Genomic DNA, 17,054 nt, shown 5'->3' with positions numbered 1-17,054 from the left:
CCGATATACATGACGATCCAGTCTACTGCTAGGTGCAGTCGATGGATTTTTTCGCTCAGACGGGCCGCTGTAGCTCCGGGATAGCTAAAAGTGACGATTTCCACGTCAGAGTCTACGAACAGCCTGTCGCGCGTCATAAACTTCAGCTGGCTACTGCCAACCAACGCGCCTTTCATCGTTTACGTTTCTCTGGGATCACAATGCGTTATGCGGCGAACTGCAAAGTCAGTTGAACGCTAAACAAGTAAATCTCCGAAGAAGCTGCAAGGGAGAACCATGCGTGCGTCTGTGCCGTGCGCGAGACGTAGTTGGCGCCGATGCGTAGTCCTCCTCTCCACAGCTGTCTGGTCGTCTGCTCGCTGAGGTCGACGCTGACGCGACCACCAAGCCTTTGGCAGCCCGCTCGTGCAGACGCGGATGTTATGTGACGGGGCCCACACAACAAATCCACCGCATGCAAAAATATAAATAAAATCAAATGCGTTTGTGGTGTTTTGCACATTGGTTTAGGGCCTTATGGACCAGCGAAACCAAATATAGTGGGATGACCGTGAGGGTGGGGACGTTTGCCACAAGATTTCGCGGCACGCTACCCAAACCCGGATTTATTTGTCATGAGCATTCTGCATGTATTCCTAAGAATCCTTCGCTGTAGTGGGACGATCATATGTTTAAACACTAAAAACAACAAATTATTTATCGAGCGGTCAAAAGCTTCCTTTTATGAACTGTATATGCACCGCGGAAAGGATGGACATTCGCCTGCGATCTCTGACGGTGAAAATGAAATCATAGTTCGATTGCCGCGGAAATAAACACTTTCTTTTATTTTTGAATCGGATAGTCCGTAATTGATGCAAACTACACTATGATAAACAGTCGCGTCCGAAATATCGAATATTCAGACAAACAATTCAACACGTCAGCTTGAACAGACTGGAAGACAGGTTGCTTTATCTTGGAATTATGAAATTTTTATCGTGGTTGAGGAAGGCCCGGCTAGCATTAAACCCCATAAAAAAGTGATAATAATACAGTGAAGGAAGTAACAAATTGATACCTGCCGTCTGCACGCACACTGTATCACGAAATTGGCCAAATCCGGCGGCCATTTACTCAAAATCGCCGCCAAAATTTTGGCACGATTTTCGGGTACGTTATGGAGCTATCCTTCCCGAGAACACAGAAAGAAAATTGGAATGGACAAATGGGACTGGCCATCGGGCCCGCTGCGAGCCTGGGGAACACTTAGAGCAAAGGTGGGTTTGGATAGGGCCTCAGTATGGAAACACTGGTGTATGGGCAGGGCACGGGCCTGAAAATCCGGCCCATGCAGTGCTCTACCCCTTCTCAAAGGCGACTACAGTGCCAAAATGCGCATGACCTGTGCATACGTGCACTGTTTGGTTTGTTTGATAGCTGAAGAAACTCGGGACGGGGGACAAGACAGCCGTTTCTATAGAAAAGCGCTATCACACATTTTGTTTTCCCAAATGTTCGCGTAAGCCAGACGGACACTTGGTAGTTTGACGAAATGGGCATTTGCACCGTATGACGTGCAACCCATTATTTGAGGGTGAAATCCATACCCGACCCCTAAATCCTCTGACAAGACCCGCCACCCGCGCTCTACCAGAAAATGAAATCCACACCCAACCGGACCCGACCAGCAGGGGCTGCGGCGCCTTTGTTTACTTATTATTTGGTATGATCTTTTCTCTTCGTTGTTGTTGCTGTAGCCGTTGCTTGTTCGTGGCCGACCCGCCAGCAGCGCTTGTGCCAAAAACGCTGCCCGCAACAGTCTCGCTACCCGCGCGGGTGTCAATAATATCACCCGCAACCGACCCGCTACCCGCGGGGAACTCCAAACCGGGATCCGCACCGCAGGATAGAGCGTGTCGTGCAGAACCCTGCACTACGCCTGAAAACTCCGCACTTCGGCTTTCCTCTTGATCAGCGTCTCACTCTGCTTCACGGAGAGAGCGGTGTCGTGTGTACGCGGTTGCTCCTCTCTGGCTTTGTTGAAGGACGCTCCTTCTGCTGTCCAAACGCGCCCACCACGCCTGTGGGCCCCAACGTGTGTGAGTGCATGTGTGTGGAATTTTGAGTAGCAAGCCGTAGCCATCTGGCTGACATCTCCTAACCCCTATGTAGAAGAAGAACCGAGACCCAACACAAACATTCAGCTGTCGAGTATCATGAAGTCTGTTGACATACATGCCGCACCATGTGTTCTCGAATCCGAACCTGGCACGGGCACGTGCGAAAAACGTAAAGCCCGGCCCGACAAGACCCACGCAATGCTCTAAAAGAGAGTGCGAAACCCTATCGAAATTTGCTAGCAGTCCTGTGCGAGCGCACCGGCCTTGAGTTCTACTATGAAATAATGCGAGCCGATTGAGGGAGCGCTTTCACGACACCAATCGACAGCAACGAACGTCATGGTTCAACAGCGTAAATGTCACTGGCAAGAAAAGCAGGGATGTTTTGCAACGGGATGTTGCAGTGTCATATGACCGTCGACAACCCCGCGTCCTTTCTGGATACTGTTGCCTCTGACAAAAATTGCTATTCAGCTCAACTGGAGTCCCCCGATACTCTCAGGCACACGTGATCCTGTGACACCACGAAAACTGAAAACTACGGTCACTATATCACGAATAGACACCTCCACGGACAGTCTCTGCGTATCGGGTGAAAAGCTTTAGCCCGCTGCTACCGATCAGAGCAATCTTCATCCACGAGAAAGCGAGGTGGTAACGGCGGTACGCGACAGTCACACGGCATGTTCGAGAAATGCCAGTAAAACGTACACAGCAAACGCGAGACGACCAAATCCACCGCGCAAAAGCAAATCGGGGAAAGGAGGAAATCTAAAAATAAAGAAAACACAACCCAGCACATAGGTCTCCGCCTGTCACGTGGGCTTGTCGTGTCCTCCAATCAGAGACGCGATGGACTTCTTACAAAGTCGGCGGAGTGAGAAGGGCGCGTGTGGCGCCATCTATCGCAGAAAAAAGTTCATTTTTGAGTTGAGACCTATGTGATATGTCCTCTTAAGTGACGGAGTAATTAACACCGTCGAGCTTTTGCGCAAAGAAAATTCTCCCCAGCATTTTTTATTGGTGAAGGGTAATGTGTTTTGTGTTGAAATTGGTTGAGAAAAACGAAATGCCCTTTCTGTTACGGACAAGGAAAAACACAAAGAACGACAAAAAACAAACGACATTAAAAAAGTTGCGCTGACTTGGCACATTTCAGAGATCTATTCAGAATATTTCTCGCGACTGAAAATCGGAAAGTGCGCGCAAGTCACACCAAAAGTTAGTCGATGACAAGCGCCAGTGACACACCGAAGTAGAATTTTAAGCCTCTGTTTCGTGGCCACATTACACGACACACCCGCTGTATCGTCATGTGTGCTATACGTGTATTTGGGATCAGTGAACACAACAACGCTTCGGTTGAAAACTATTTGTTTCCTATTTCCTTTCTCCCTTCTCTGGTCTCCCTTCAAATCCGCGTATTGATCTTTCGCCTTTTGGGGCCAGATCTTTCGCGGTGGAGGGAGGCGAAAGGGAGCCGGTCCTTCATATATGGAGAATGGCCCCTTGATAACGCGGTCCGCCCCTGGGTGGGCCGTGTCTTTGACTGGAACGGCCGATAAAAAGGTCGACGGGGCAGTACCGCTCGCGGTGCTGTCTTTCTCTATGTATCTGCTGGCTTCTTTTTCAGAATGACCCTGTGTAAATTTGAGCACATATAAACAGACTAGTGCCCGCACTGCGACGACACAACCCCTTCATCGTAAATGGGACGGAAAAGTCGCGTGTCCGAAAAACCCTGGGTCCGTGCACTTGCAAGCGCTCATTTCGAGGTGCTGCTCCTCTGCATAGAAAGGCACCGACGCTTTCCAACGCCCTGCACATGCAGTGTTCATGTCTCTGTTGTGTGCATTTTATATTTAGGATGCATCTGTTAATCAGAAGGAAAGCTGTTGTCCTCCTCCGGGTCTCAATGGAAAATCCCATTTTTGTGCAACAAGGAAACCACGTTAAAACAAGGACATCACGGAACCTGCGGCCAAGGGAAGTACAATGTCATACGTGAAGAACACAACAATCTTGTGCGCAGTGATATCATTATCCATGACGAGAAGCGCATCTTGCGTGGATCCTACAATCTCAGAACAGAACTTCACCGCAAAGCACGTCATCCATAAACCATAGAGACGAATTATAGGATTACCCCTTCTGATTCAAAGAGCGAGGGAGCGTATAGCAATTTGGATATGCGATAACTGCTATAAAAATGCCAGTGTCCCCTCTCTCTTCAAATCGGAAGCGATAAGCATATCGTTCGTGTCTGCGCGCACAACGTGCTATGCAGTGAAGTTCTGTTCTGAGAGTGTAGGCTCTGCGCAGATGGTCACACAGCGAACGAACAGCGTTCTTCGACAGTCGGTACAACTGGCAAAAAGCATCGTTTGGCATTTCAAACGATACTGATGATAACTGTGGACTCAGAGGCGCAGTAGTAAGGCACGGCAATAAAAGCGGCCGCAACTCTTTCTAGCAAACTTCGAAGTTCGCCACTATCTTTCCTTGAACTTTTCTCGGTAGAAAAAAATGTTGCGCAACGTCATTTTGACTCACGGAACTTCTGCCAAAAGCTGCATTTCCCTTTCCTTGTACTTTGGTTTGATTGACAACACGGGCCGTCACGTGGGCCAGAGAAACTGTCCAACGGCTGTCTTTCCTCATATCTCCCGAATTGTTTACATTGGTGAAATCTGCAAGGGCACCATCCTCCCGGGCAGCCAAAACGTCATTTTGACGTCATGAAAATATTTCAAATTGCGCGCGTCTCAGTAGCCTTGACCTGAGGTTTGATTGACAGTCAGGAGAGCTCACGTGGGTCACGGAAAGCATCCAATGGTTGCGCTCCCTCCCATTCCTTGAACTTTCTTCGTGTTTCAAGAGACGACGAGTCTAGCACCCCAGGCGTCTTCTTAGGAAGCCACTTCCCCGATATTTTGAGCCGCTAACATTCACCCGTTATGTCAACTATTGTCGTCCTTATTATGTTCCTTTTATTGTTAATGACCTGTTCAACGACATTTTCGCCACCAAAGGCAAGCGAGACTTGAAAGCACATTTAAGAAATCTCTATTTCAGGTGGTCTTTGTGAAGTTTGTTTCCTGTGTCTGAAGACAGTTGTCAGATGCTTTATTTAATTTGTCTTGCTTCTCATGATCTGGATATTATTAATGTTACTTGTGTCTCTTTTGTGTACTTTATATAATGTACAACAATGTCAAGTATTATAATTTTCATGCTGTAGGTCACCGCTGCTGATGCCGGGCCCTGTGTCACATGCCCCTCGGGCTTAGGCGGGTCGTCTTATGTAATGTGTGTACTATGTGAGAGCTGATGAATAAAATTAAAATGAAATAAAATCAGATCAATGTCCAAAATAATCTATAACAGCATTGAATAAGAGCAACGATAGCAAAGGAGTCATTTCTTTCTTGTTAACTCAGCTGTAGTTCGTTATTGGTGGCTAAAACAATTTGCACAAAAAGAAATCCACAGCCAACTCACGTCCAGAAACCTTCTCGTCGATTCCCACCAAAACCAAGCATCCAGAGTTCTCATCGAAGTACTTGACGTCGAAGGTAAGCACTGTGGGAGTGATAAACTGTTCGGATACATGTACAGCATACCTTACATACCTTAAGTATAAATACGTAACTTATAAATACATTAGTACAAATGAGAGTGTAGGCCTCTCTCCAATGGCCAAGGTGCACTGGCTCTGGCTGCACAGTGATACCAAGATTTATAATTCAAATTGACCGCACTCGAAAGCTGCCCTGCTGGGAAGCACTGATTTTGGGTTGCCATTACAGGTTCGACTCTTGCTACCCCATGAAATATTGTATTTAAGTTATTACTAAAATAAGGAATTCTATCTTTTCTTTCAGTCTCATTAGGACCACGTGAGATGTGCATACGTTTGCGGCGTTTAAAGGGGAAGGGAGGAGTCATATTTTATAGAGATTGCAGTATGCACGGCATTGGGGAAGTGTGTTGGGAGGCTGTAGCAAAATAAAGACAATTATACGGGTTGAAGCTCCCACTGAGTCCGCAGTAAGTTATTGGTCGCGCGGTCTGTGCGCCAATTACGTTTTCATTGTGTTTTTTTTTTGCCACAGGTGTGAAAGGAAGAGCCCCGATGAGTAAAGAAGGGGTTTATCGTCGCTCTAGACAATTAGGTAGTACCGCAGAACATCTCACCACAGATAACACAAGAGCATTCATCCTCCCTGCACGAAGGTAACCGCCAAGATCTGCGGCGTAGTTACACGTGGCATGACAGAAAAATTGAGCCCGTCAGTCTCACGTTCGAGGAAGTGCTGAGGTACATTACGCTACAGGGCGAGGGTTTGACGTTGAAGCCCTGTGAGAAACCGATGAAATATAGTACGAAGGGAATTGCCTCAAGACGAGAGCCGCCGATATTTCGAACAGAGAATGTTCTTCTTCTGGGCACCGTCCCCATCATAGGCATGGTATTTAAAGGGTTAGTATGACGTGCTAACGGAATTGTGGGTCAGCACCACGGAATTGTGCTAACGTCCATGCGAATTGTGGGTCAGCACCACGGAGGGAAGGAAGGGTCCGTGCAGGCTTTTACGGCCGGAGTGAATGGCCGCTTTGTTAGAGGGGCATGGGATTATGTGAATGAAGTGATCTTGGCTCCAGACCGGTTACAGAAATGGGAGGTTCACGAACAAGGGGCCGATACGGGACAACAGGCAGGAATTGGTGAGCATACAGAAAGATAAGGAGGTTAATGGTTACGTGGGGAAAACTCAAGAGCGAGCAGAGCGTTTCTTTTTTTTTTTTTTTTTTTGTAGGATATACATATGTTTGTAATACGAAGTTTTCGCATGCAAAAAAGAAAGCAAAAGGTAGTGGCCATGCAAGACATAACATATGATACAGGGGATAGAAGGAAAAAGGCCTGGGCTATTTTATTTGTGAAGTGTTTCTAGGTTGGCTTGTGATTCGTTGATACCGAACGGGTGAAGGGCGTTGTGCTCTCTCGGGTTTTTACTGGGTTTTCCTCAGACGCTTTCAGACAATGTCAGCACACTTCCCTTAGAAGTCGGCCTAGGACGCACATTCCCTCAGGGCGTCAATCGTGACGGTGCCCACTTCTGTAAGGCCGACAACGGCGAGCCCTTTCACCATCACCACAACCACCCACCACCTGAACATGTATATGAGATAAGACTCCCTATCACGTGTGTCACGCGTGGATCTGAACCCGGTTTCTAGAATATATAGATAAATGTTATCAAAATCGTGACGAGGAACGTTAAAGTGTTCGGCGACTGCTTTGGGGAGTTTGTTGGAGCTGGCGGTTCTGTGTCCGGTAAGGTGATTGTTCATTTGTTGGCCGGTTGGCCGTTTTTTTAACGTTTCTGGTCACAATTTTGACAACATTAAACTATATACTCTAGATACCGGGTTCAGATCCACACGTGACAGACGTGATAGGGAGTCTTATCTCACATACAAGTTCAACGCCCTTCACTCGTTCGGTATCAACAAATCACAAGGCATCCTAGAAACACTTCACAAATAAAATACGCCCAGACCTTTTCCCTTCTATCCCCTTTACCATCTGTTATGTCCTGCATGGCCACTACCTTTCGGTTTCATTATTGCATCCCACAACTTCGTATTACGAATATATTTCTTACAAAAAAGAAAATGAAACGCTCTCCTCGCTCTTGAATTTTCCCCATGTAACCACTAACCTCCTGATCCTGTAGAATGTTCGCCAATTCCTGCCTATTGTCCCGCTTCGTCTCCTTCGTCGTGAACCTTCCATTTCTGAAACTGGTCAGGAGCCAAGATCACTTCATTCACATAATCCCCTCCACACTCTAACAAAGTGGCCACTCACTCCGGTCGTAAAAGCCTGTACGGGCCCTTTCTTACCTCCGGGCTGTTGACCCACAATTCGCATGAGCCTTTAGCACGTCACACTAACCCTTTAAATACCATGCCAATGATGAGGACGGTTCCCAAAAGAAGAACAGTCTCTGTTCGAAATATCGGCGGCTCTTGTCTTGAGGCAACTCCCTTCATTACTTCCCTATCGGTTAGCTGGATTTCTACCCGTCTACGACAAAAAATAGGTAGTACATGGAACAACGGACAGCGAAGCTGCCATTGTGAACATGATCAGGATAACTCAATTGGCGGACAACAATGGTTTCTAATTAGTATGTGAATTACCTCTCGATATCATATTCTTACCTTCCCCGCCAAGGATGGGTGATGTAACTTGCACAACAGTTCCATTGCCCCCACGAGGGGCTTGCATGACGCAGGCCTCTTCTGAGCTGTGACGGAGGATGCGCAATTATCTTAGGAGAGCAGGGAACATGCAACCAAAAGAAGGAAGACCGGCCACTTACTAGTGATCTCCGTTCAAGAATCCGTAATGCGCTTCGATCCTTTGTTTCGTGCTTATTATGCGTCTCTTGATCAAGTAGACACATTTATTTTTAGCTTCGTAGGTAACAGATCGTTTCATGAGGAAGAAACCTTTTTCCCTTTGTAACGCCTGCAAAACACAGTTGCAGTTTCAACATTATGCAAATAAAATAAAATATGCCAATCAATGATAAAGAAGGTATATGCTCTTTGAAGGCTACTCGGATCCTTCCGTAAGGTCGGTATCGTGGTAACTTATCTATACAGCTACTATATTGGTGTTATACCAGTCTTAGACAAAGTGCTTGCGAGAATTGTAAGAAATGTAATATTGACGCATTCTCCTAATTTTATAGTCATAAGCTGCATCTAATACATGTGCCGTGCGTTCCTCCTTGCAGGCGAAAACAAAGTCTCACTTTTTACCTGTATTAGTCATACAGAGGCAAACGGCACGGACTGCAGAATAGCTCGCCACCCTGAAACTCATACACCGAATCGGCATAACTGAGAGAATGTTTCCAATGCCTATTATTTTTCTCTGTTGTATAAACGAACCATACAATACACGAACGAAGCATACAATTGTCATCTGGTTGGCCTGGGTTCTGTCCTTGTGTCCTTGTTGGGTTGTTTTGAATTTGATAGCTCGTCGTCTGAGTCCGGCTCATGTGATTAAGGTATTCCCAGATAAAGGTACTATGACAGCAGTGCACTGCTGTCACAATGGCCTCATCGGTCAGCTCTATCGCTCTTTAGGCTTTATCTTAGATATTGAAGAGTTCCCACGCAACCGTTTCGGATTCTGTCGCTAGGTCTTCTCGTAAATATTTTCGGAGTCTATCATGTCGGAGCTCTTCGCCCCGCTCACCGCGTTGAACCACATGGGAGATGAGCGACTGAAGTGTACACTCTGGCACGGACAGTAAGGCGGCACTAAAGATTCTTGCAAATTATTATACCAGAAAAATCGGTCGCCTAGACAGCATGACAGTCGTAACATGCAACCGACTTCCATGCTCGGGTGATAGCCTGTGTACCTAGTTACAACGGCCTCTACGGAAACACCCACGCAGACGACTTAGCATACATGCTGGGTCACATAGGGATGCCACCTTCAATGACTGTTCAGTACCACTTTTGGCCTCCACATGTCCATTACAGATGCGCCGAATCCGCAACAGCGGCACTCTGCAGTTTCAAGAGGGCGCCGCCCGATTAAACGGTCATTTACAGTCCATCGACTCGTAGGTGGATTTCGTTGCCGCACACAACTGTTTGCGTCGAGAAGCTTCCGTTCTACACCAACTACGCCTTAATGTTGCCAGAACCCTCTGATTATCTATAAAATGAGTCTTCCCCTCTAGCCCAGGTGCCCTACGTTCACTGTTAAAGCTGATATTTCACACCTTCTCGAAATGCCACAGATTCGACGCCCCTCGAGCCACGCGCAGACGACACCTACTTGAGCTGCGGTTCACATACTTCTCTCTAGCCAGTTTGCTCGGCCCAGTACAACACCCTACACATCAGTCTGTGTCCAAAGCTGTTTTGGCGTTCCTCAGCGACACCGATCTGATGCACCGCATGTAAACTCAGTCATCCCATTTGTCAGTGTTCTACCTTCTCGTCTCACCTCACACACACCATCCTTTAAAAAACGCATTTGTCTTTAGACTATGGCATCCATCTTTCACGTTTTGTCTGTTTATCCTTTATTTCGTAATTCTTGTTTTTCTTCGAATAGCAAGCAGAAATACTATTTAACACAAACCATCAACATATCTTCATCTGTTTTTTTTTCTGTTCCAACAAATATATGCTCCCCTCTCGTAGTCTAATGGGTTTTCTAATGGGTCGTCGTCAGCTCCTGATCGGAAAATGTATCAGAGCCGATCCTAATGGATGGACCATTAGGTCAATTGGCCTATCGTATTCATGAACATCTCCAATAAGACTTTCGGTTTAGCGGTTTGGTGGGACCATTTGGACCTAAGGGTTGTGGGTGATAAGCTATCACCGCGCAGATACCACCCGTACCATCCCTAATACGTGGGACTCGTGTTAACAAGAGGGGGGCGGTGCAACGGGAAGTGTCAGGCTTTTAAAGCAAGGCGAGAGGCTCTCTCGGTGGTGGTGTTTTCGACTGTTGTACCAGCTGGAGGCCACGTCGTCTTCTTCTGTTGGTAATAAACCTTTCTTGTTCCTTGTTCATCTGGCTGTGCTGCGTTTTCTCTGCTCGCTGAACGGACGGGCCGACACCCCGAGAGCGGGAACATTGGTTCCCACAGGGTCTAATGGCTTGATGGGGGCTCCACATAAGTAAAAAATAGAAAAACTCAAAATTTGTTTTTTTTTGTCTTGTCCGATTCCTGTCATGACACAATTTAATCTCTCTTGCTCCAGGTTTTGTTGTTTCCAAGACTTTTCAGAATATGTAGTGCATGCAGCATTTCAATAAATAATCAGAAAAAGTAAAAAGAAACTCATGCTCCCCAGAACTTAGGATGGCAGTGTCCTATTGCCAATGTAGGATGGGACAAGCGGAAGCTATGACAGTGTCCATTTCCTTTCATGCATTGGCATCAGAGGAAATGGACCATATGCATGTATTACGCACGTACCAAAATGCATTACGACCAAATGAACGTAATGCATTTGCGTCAAAGTAGAAATGGATGCAGATAGCATAAATACTATACTTAGAGCTTGACTTCCGTGATTTAATAGTGGAACCGTGATGTTATCCGTAAGGTTTTTCTACGCAGTGTGGCAACATGTTGGACGTGCCGCAGGGGTAGGACTGCGGATAATTTGGACCACCTGGGGTTCTTTTGACGTGCGCCGGGTGCCATATCTCTGATGTCCTATTAGGCGCTCATGATCTACTGTGAGACATCACCAGCTTGATCGCAAAGCCTCGTTGACGCACCACTGGTTTCTCCTGTGGTGCCACTAAGCTCACCTGATGGATAGTTGGATACCCTTTGTTGGGCTGCCCGGGACTCTGTGGTACCACCAGGCCTTTCTGTGGGCCATTCGGCTTCCCTGACGGGCTGTGAGACAGCATGTGTCGGACCACTAGGAATTGCTAATGGGCTGACAAGCGTTTCGATGGTGCATCAAAATATTCTGATGACCCATGACTACCACTTCAAAACGCCGCGAATAAAAAACTCTGAGAAACACCTACTAACAATACATACTAATGCACTGATAACAATAAACACTACATAGTGTACTAACAAAAGGGCTGGGAAAAAGGGGCATTCTCATATCCGGCCGCAGGATGCGGCTTGTGAAATCTGGTGATCTGTTCGCGCGCCTCACTGGGTGCCGTCTCTTGCAGCCCTCGTGTAACCATGTGGGACATAAAAATATTTTCTCGCCCTTATTAAAAAGTACCGTCCCATTTTTTATATGCGTTAGTATAGATATTGATCTGTCATCTCCATCTATTCCAATGTTTCTCGGCCGAACGCTTCATTTTCAAAAATGGCGTTGAAAACAGACAACTTTGCCAAAAGGACGACATTTGGAATTAAATGTAGCAAAAACTACAGTCGACCCCCGTTTATCCGGACGGTACCGTTGCCGGCGAAATCGTCCGGATACCGGGGCATCCGGATAAATGAAACGACCGAATAGAAACGGCCTTAAAGTCCAAGGTTTAATTAAAACACAGAAATCTCGTCAATGACAGCTGTTACATAGTAGTGTAGGCACTCGATTCCTGCAAACTTTTGCTAATTGCATAGAGTTGAGCCACGCTGTTGCGCTGCTCGAAGAATGTCAGTGCGGTCGCAAAGTGTCAATGTCCGAGCCTTGTTTCTCACCGGCGTCATCGGCACCGTCTTGCTGCACATGCTCGGAGGCAACAGCAGCAATCACACAGTCATCAGTCATAGCTGCACACGCGTCATCATCCTTATCAACGTCAACGTAGTCAGAAACCGCAGCATCATCTACGGCAGTCGCAGTGAGCCTCTGCATCAGGAATCGCAGCTCAACGGGCCGTAAGCAGCAGGCCCTCGGGTTGGAGTTTTCCCCTCTAGAACCGGACAGTTCCTCGAGATATTTCCAAATGACTCGACTGGTCAACGTGCCCAAACGCACACAAATAGAAAAGGGGGTCATCGTGCACGGTTGTCTCCCCTACGGAGGAATGTAGGTCCCTGACGTGTGACGGGAATAACCCCAACACAGCGAAAAGGGAGACGAAGCGAGGTCAGCGTCTCCTCTTACTCACGGTAGTCCGGATAACTGAAGCTGGATTACAAGAATTTTCGACTTTCGTTCCCTGGAATTCTTGTCCGAGTCCGGAAGCTGAAGTCCGGATAAACGAGAACAAAATACATGGAGGAAAATCCGTTCCCGTGCCTTTTGTCCGGATACCGCGGGATCCGGATAAATGAAGCCCGGATAAACGGGGGTCGACTGTATTACGTGCTCGGCCGTCAAAACATGTGATTTTGAACTATGGATGGTCCAGAATATACTTAATTTTTTTGCCCTTACAGCTTGTGTGAAAAGTGCCCTTAGCAAAGCGCAAAGTTGTAAGAAATAGCCAAAAAGCAGTTCTGTTTGGCTGGTCGAAAATGGAACAGGAGGGAAGAACTTGATAAATGTTAGCGCCATGCTCTTTCATTCTATGTAACTAAAGTCTACGAAGACGCGAAACCCTACTGGATAGGTCACTTTCTTCCCAGCATGGTTTTCGCGATTCTTACGAACTACATGACACTGCCTGAATCGGCAGCGGTTCCACATAGTGCCGTAAAACTCGGAAAAATATAGTTATTCGCAGTAAGGAGCCCATGACAATTTTTTGAACCTAAAGTGCAAGGGGTTGAGTACGATCTTTGGTTGATTTGACCTGGAATGACCCTCCTCACTTCAGTGTTGCTTGTATGTGCAATTGAATTAAGCTCGGACACGTCATCCTTTATTCCGATTCAGAGGCAAGCACGATTCTCGAGTTCGTGGAAGATTGCGAGACAAGCAGTACGTCAGCATCCCGCCAGCCTAGGCGTAGCCAACTTAGCGAAATGGCAACCAGTTCAGGGAACTCAAACATAAACCGTTGCCCCTTGGTTGTCTGCCCCTATAGAAACACAACTCTCCTGAACATACCATTTTTGCTTTTCCATCAGTTCCTGATCAGGTTCATCAAATAAACCGATGGGTGCAAATTGTACGCAGGCAAAAGTAAGTTGTTTTCCGCTTTGTCAGTAATGTTACGACATAAAACCACTGATGCTCAAGAGACAGGTTACATCATCTCATCTTACCGGCAACCTCTAACATTTTGCCAATGGTGGAAGCAAACACATGCCGAAAAACTTCTCGGTGGAGTGAGCACTTAGGTTAATGATGTAATGATGTGTGATATGCGCACCCAGCCGCATGAACCTACAATAGCAAGTTTTAGGAAAACATAGACGTTTCATGATAACGTTTCCACAAACATAATCTCGTTGCCTGATTCCTTTGGAGTGGCTGATATCACGTTGCAGATATCTCATTGAATGACAGCGATGCTAAGGGTGCCGTAAGAAGAAGGTAACCATGATCTGGAATCTGCCACGTTGCTGCATGCTTCATTGGTCACACTAGCCTCTCAGATACATTTAGCATGAAGAACGCACTGGTCGAGCTGCATTCGTTTCTTCCATGATGCTAAATACATGTTTGCTTTCAAGCAATCGGCGACCCTTCTGGAACGTTGTACTACGCACAAAAAAACAAAAAAACACAGCCTTTATATTCTGCAAGACGGCTTTGCTCACAACCGACGTTTCCGCTTAGGTTATAATTGATGTGCCCGTGTTTCCTATGCTTGAACCAACGCGTGCTATGTAAGCGCCGTTATCACTCCTAACATCTAATTTCACCTCTTCCCACTGGCGGCATTTGCGTTATGAGAAGAAAAACAAGTTTCACAGTACCGCCAACCACTTGGCTCGACGTGGCTTTACCTCATGTAACCAGACAACCCCGCGATATCCCTTCAGCGCCAATTGATTCCATGTTACTGCACTGCGACAAATGCAATGTTACGTAAAATCTCGTGAGATATTTGGTGCAAACGATCCTGGACGATACAGAAACTCCTATGTGTACAGATATACTAACATAAACCATTACAAAGTGAATTTTTCTTCCTAGGAAAGACAACATAATAGACAAGACAAAAGTAGAAGAAGACAAATGCACGCTGGACCAGCAATAAGTTTAATGACTAAGAATAGAGAGTAGAAAACACCAAAAGCGCCACGCCTGCGCAGTGCAGTACAGACACGCGAGTGATAAATACGGCACGTGAAGTATCCAAACGCTCCTGATAACACACCTCGAGGACCAACACTCTGAGATCCATCGCGATGAAGTTACATTCTCTTTCTGTAAAGGCGGGACACTGACACAACAGTCATGACCGTGTTTTTTTTCCCCTTTGAAAGGCTTCCACCAATTCGCGTTCACACTTAGACGCGCGCTTTCAATCATTGTCACACCATCGAATCACGGATAACAACCGCACTCCTTACTATGCGAAGTCAAGTTAGCGCTGCCACCAGACCTGATAAAATAATAATGTTCTTCGAGCCTTACACTTACACAACGTCCGGTCTGACCAATACACACCTTGCCACATGGTAAGGGCGTACAGTAGAAGATATTAGAAACATTCCGTGAATCTAACCGAGTGTTTGAGGTTACAAGAGCTGCTCATTTCTGCACCTCTGGTGACCTTGACCCATAACCCCCGACAACTTACAATGGTCAGAGAGTAGAACCTGTACCCCATTCCTGATGGCCACATGACCATGCGAAGGCTTATGGCGATAAGGAATGACTCCCATTTTCCTCGCTCCAACCCATCACAATCCATATCCCTTTCTAACCCCTCAGTTAAATGCTTGAGCCTCCTCTTGGACCTTTCCTTTCTTTTTACTTAATAAGTATATCCTTCATCGTCACGGCCACCGCTGTCAACACAGGTTCTGGGAACCCAGCACTCTCAAAACGTGAAATCACCTGCTCGAAGCTCGACTGAGTTAAATGGAAACAAGTTTTCTTTAAAGCGTTATCAATACACAAGGCAGCAATGCCCCGCTTAACAAGCTTCGAATGCGATGACTGAAAAGGTAGGAGGCGCTTTTTAATTCCGGGAGAGTAGCACCAACAAACATTACGTGAATTCATAAAACAACTGCAAATCCCAAAAACCTTATTCCTGTAGGAGATGCCAGTTCCTGAGTAAACGTCAGAGCATTTCTACAGGCATGCACACAGGACATGATATCCTGTGATAAAAGTTCTAACTATTCATCGGGGCCTAGGTGCAATAGTAGCAGAAAGTCGTCAAAGTACATAAATAGTCTTACAACAGTGCCCATGCAAGAGCCTGGCATAATGATAAACCTTGATAGTTATGTGACTAATTAAAAGTAATTCCAAAGAGTGAGATGAAATATGAAGATATCTGAATCTGTCAATATAAAACTACAGAACGTTTAAAGGGAGCCCGGCATAATGCGCGATCAAAACTCACCAGAAAAATGTAACGAAAAAGAAGAGCCACTACGACCAAATTTATTTCATTTGAGTTTATGCCACGTTTTTATTCAGCGGAACCCACTCGAGAACCAGCCTTTCTCCTGCTTCGTAAACAAGTTGGTATGCCAGTAACAGAACCGTCACTAGGGGTGCGGATCAGTCGCGTATGCCAAAATTGTTTCAATGGCTTGCAGTACAGATTTATAGCCAGCGAAGGCTGCCAATTCCCTGCTACTGTTATCTGATTGATTTCGCCACGAAAACAAAACGTTCGCTATTCATGCTGACACTATAATCACCCCAAGTTGTCACTTGAGCCGTTGCTTACGTATAAAAACAGGTCTCGTTACTCACATTCCAGGCAATCTGATTGTTCTCGCTTCCATCACATTGCCAAGTGAAGAGGCAAGCTAGAAGTAGCGTAATGTGCATCAACATCGTGGCTCCCGCAATGCTCAAGTGATACCAGCGTAATGCGCTGGCATAAATGTCACGTGGCCTGCGAGTGTGGCGAAATTCATATTCGAGAGAAGCTCTGAGAGAGGACGTTTTGATTAGCATCACTGGCTGTTGCAGCTTTATTGTTTTTTCCTCTTACTTCCTATCGTTATTTTCTCGGAACGGAACCTTCGTTGGAGGAGCATTGCGGTGTGAAACTGTTACCTAGATACTTTGACATATAGTTTTTAACATTCATTCGAGAAAATAATGAAATCATCCATCACTTAGATTATAATATTTTCTAGGAAGGCCACAGTGTGTTCCGCTACGAAATATGGGAACGGAGATTCACATTCGTTTCGCCCAGGAGAAGCATTGTACAGTGGTCTTTCAAGGCTGACGAGATTTTTGCTCGAGAAAACGCAGTGCCAAAATGTCACTGAATACACCTTTCGGAGAAGGAAGTGCAATCCTTCTCTGGTGCAGCGGCAGGTATCATGGCGGCGAGCAGTGCGTCTCTACATTCTTAATTTGCTA

The 17,054-nt window shown here is 46.3% G+C and overlaps 1 protein-coding gene across 2 annotated transcripts in view; it reads right to left on the bottom strand.

Annotated features, from left to right (window-relative positions):
- LOC135371779 (uncharacterized) overlaps positions 1-16,575 on the bottom strand; it is a 37,667-nt gene extending 21,092 nt beyond the window's left edge. Inside the window, exons 1-4 of one of the 2 annotated variants that reach the window (XM_064605739.1) lie at positions 16,431-16,575; positions 8,498-8,646; positions 8,337-8,422; positions 5,604-5,684 (exon numbers count right to left, since the gene is read on the bottom strand). In XM_064605739.1, the coding sequence (XP_064461809.1) occupies positions 5,604-5,684; positions 8,337-8,422; positions 8,498-8,646; positions 16,431-16,514 (400 nt within the window). In that variant the 5' untranslated portion in view covers positions 16,515-16,575. The remainder of the gene's footprint in view (positions 1-5,603; positions 5,685-8,336; positions 8,423-8,497; positions 8,647-16,430) is intronic. The other variant, XM_064605735.1, reaches the window with a different exon arrangement.
- Between the last annotated feature and the right edge of the window lie 479 nt (positions 16,576-17,054).

The sequence above is a fragment of the Ornithodoros turicata genome, chromosome 1, assembly GCF_037126465.1.
Source record: "Ornithodoros turicata isolate Travis chromosome 1, ASM3712646v1, whole genome shotgun sequence".
Classification (NCBI taxonomy): Eukaryota; Metazoa; Arthropoda; class Arachnida; order Ixodida; family Argasidae; genus Ornithodoros; species Ornithodoros turicata.
Note: the sequence above shows the minus strand (reverse complement) of the source record. Positions and strands in the feature narration are given on the sequence as shown.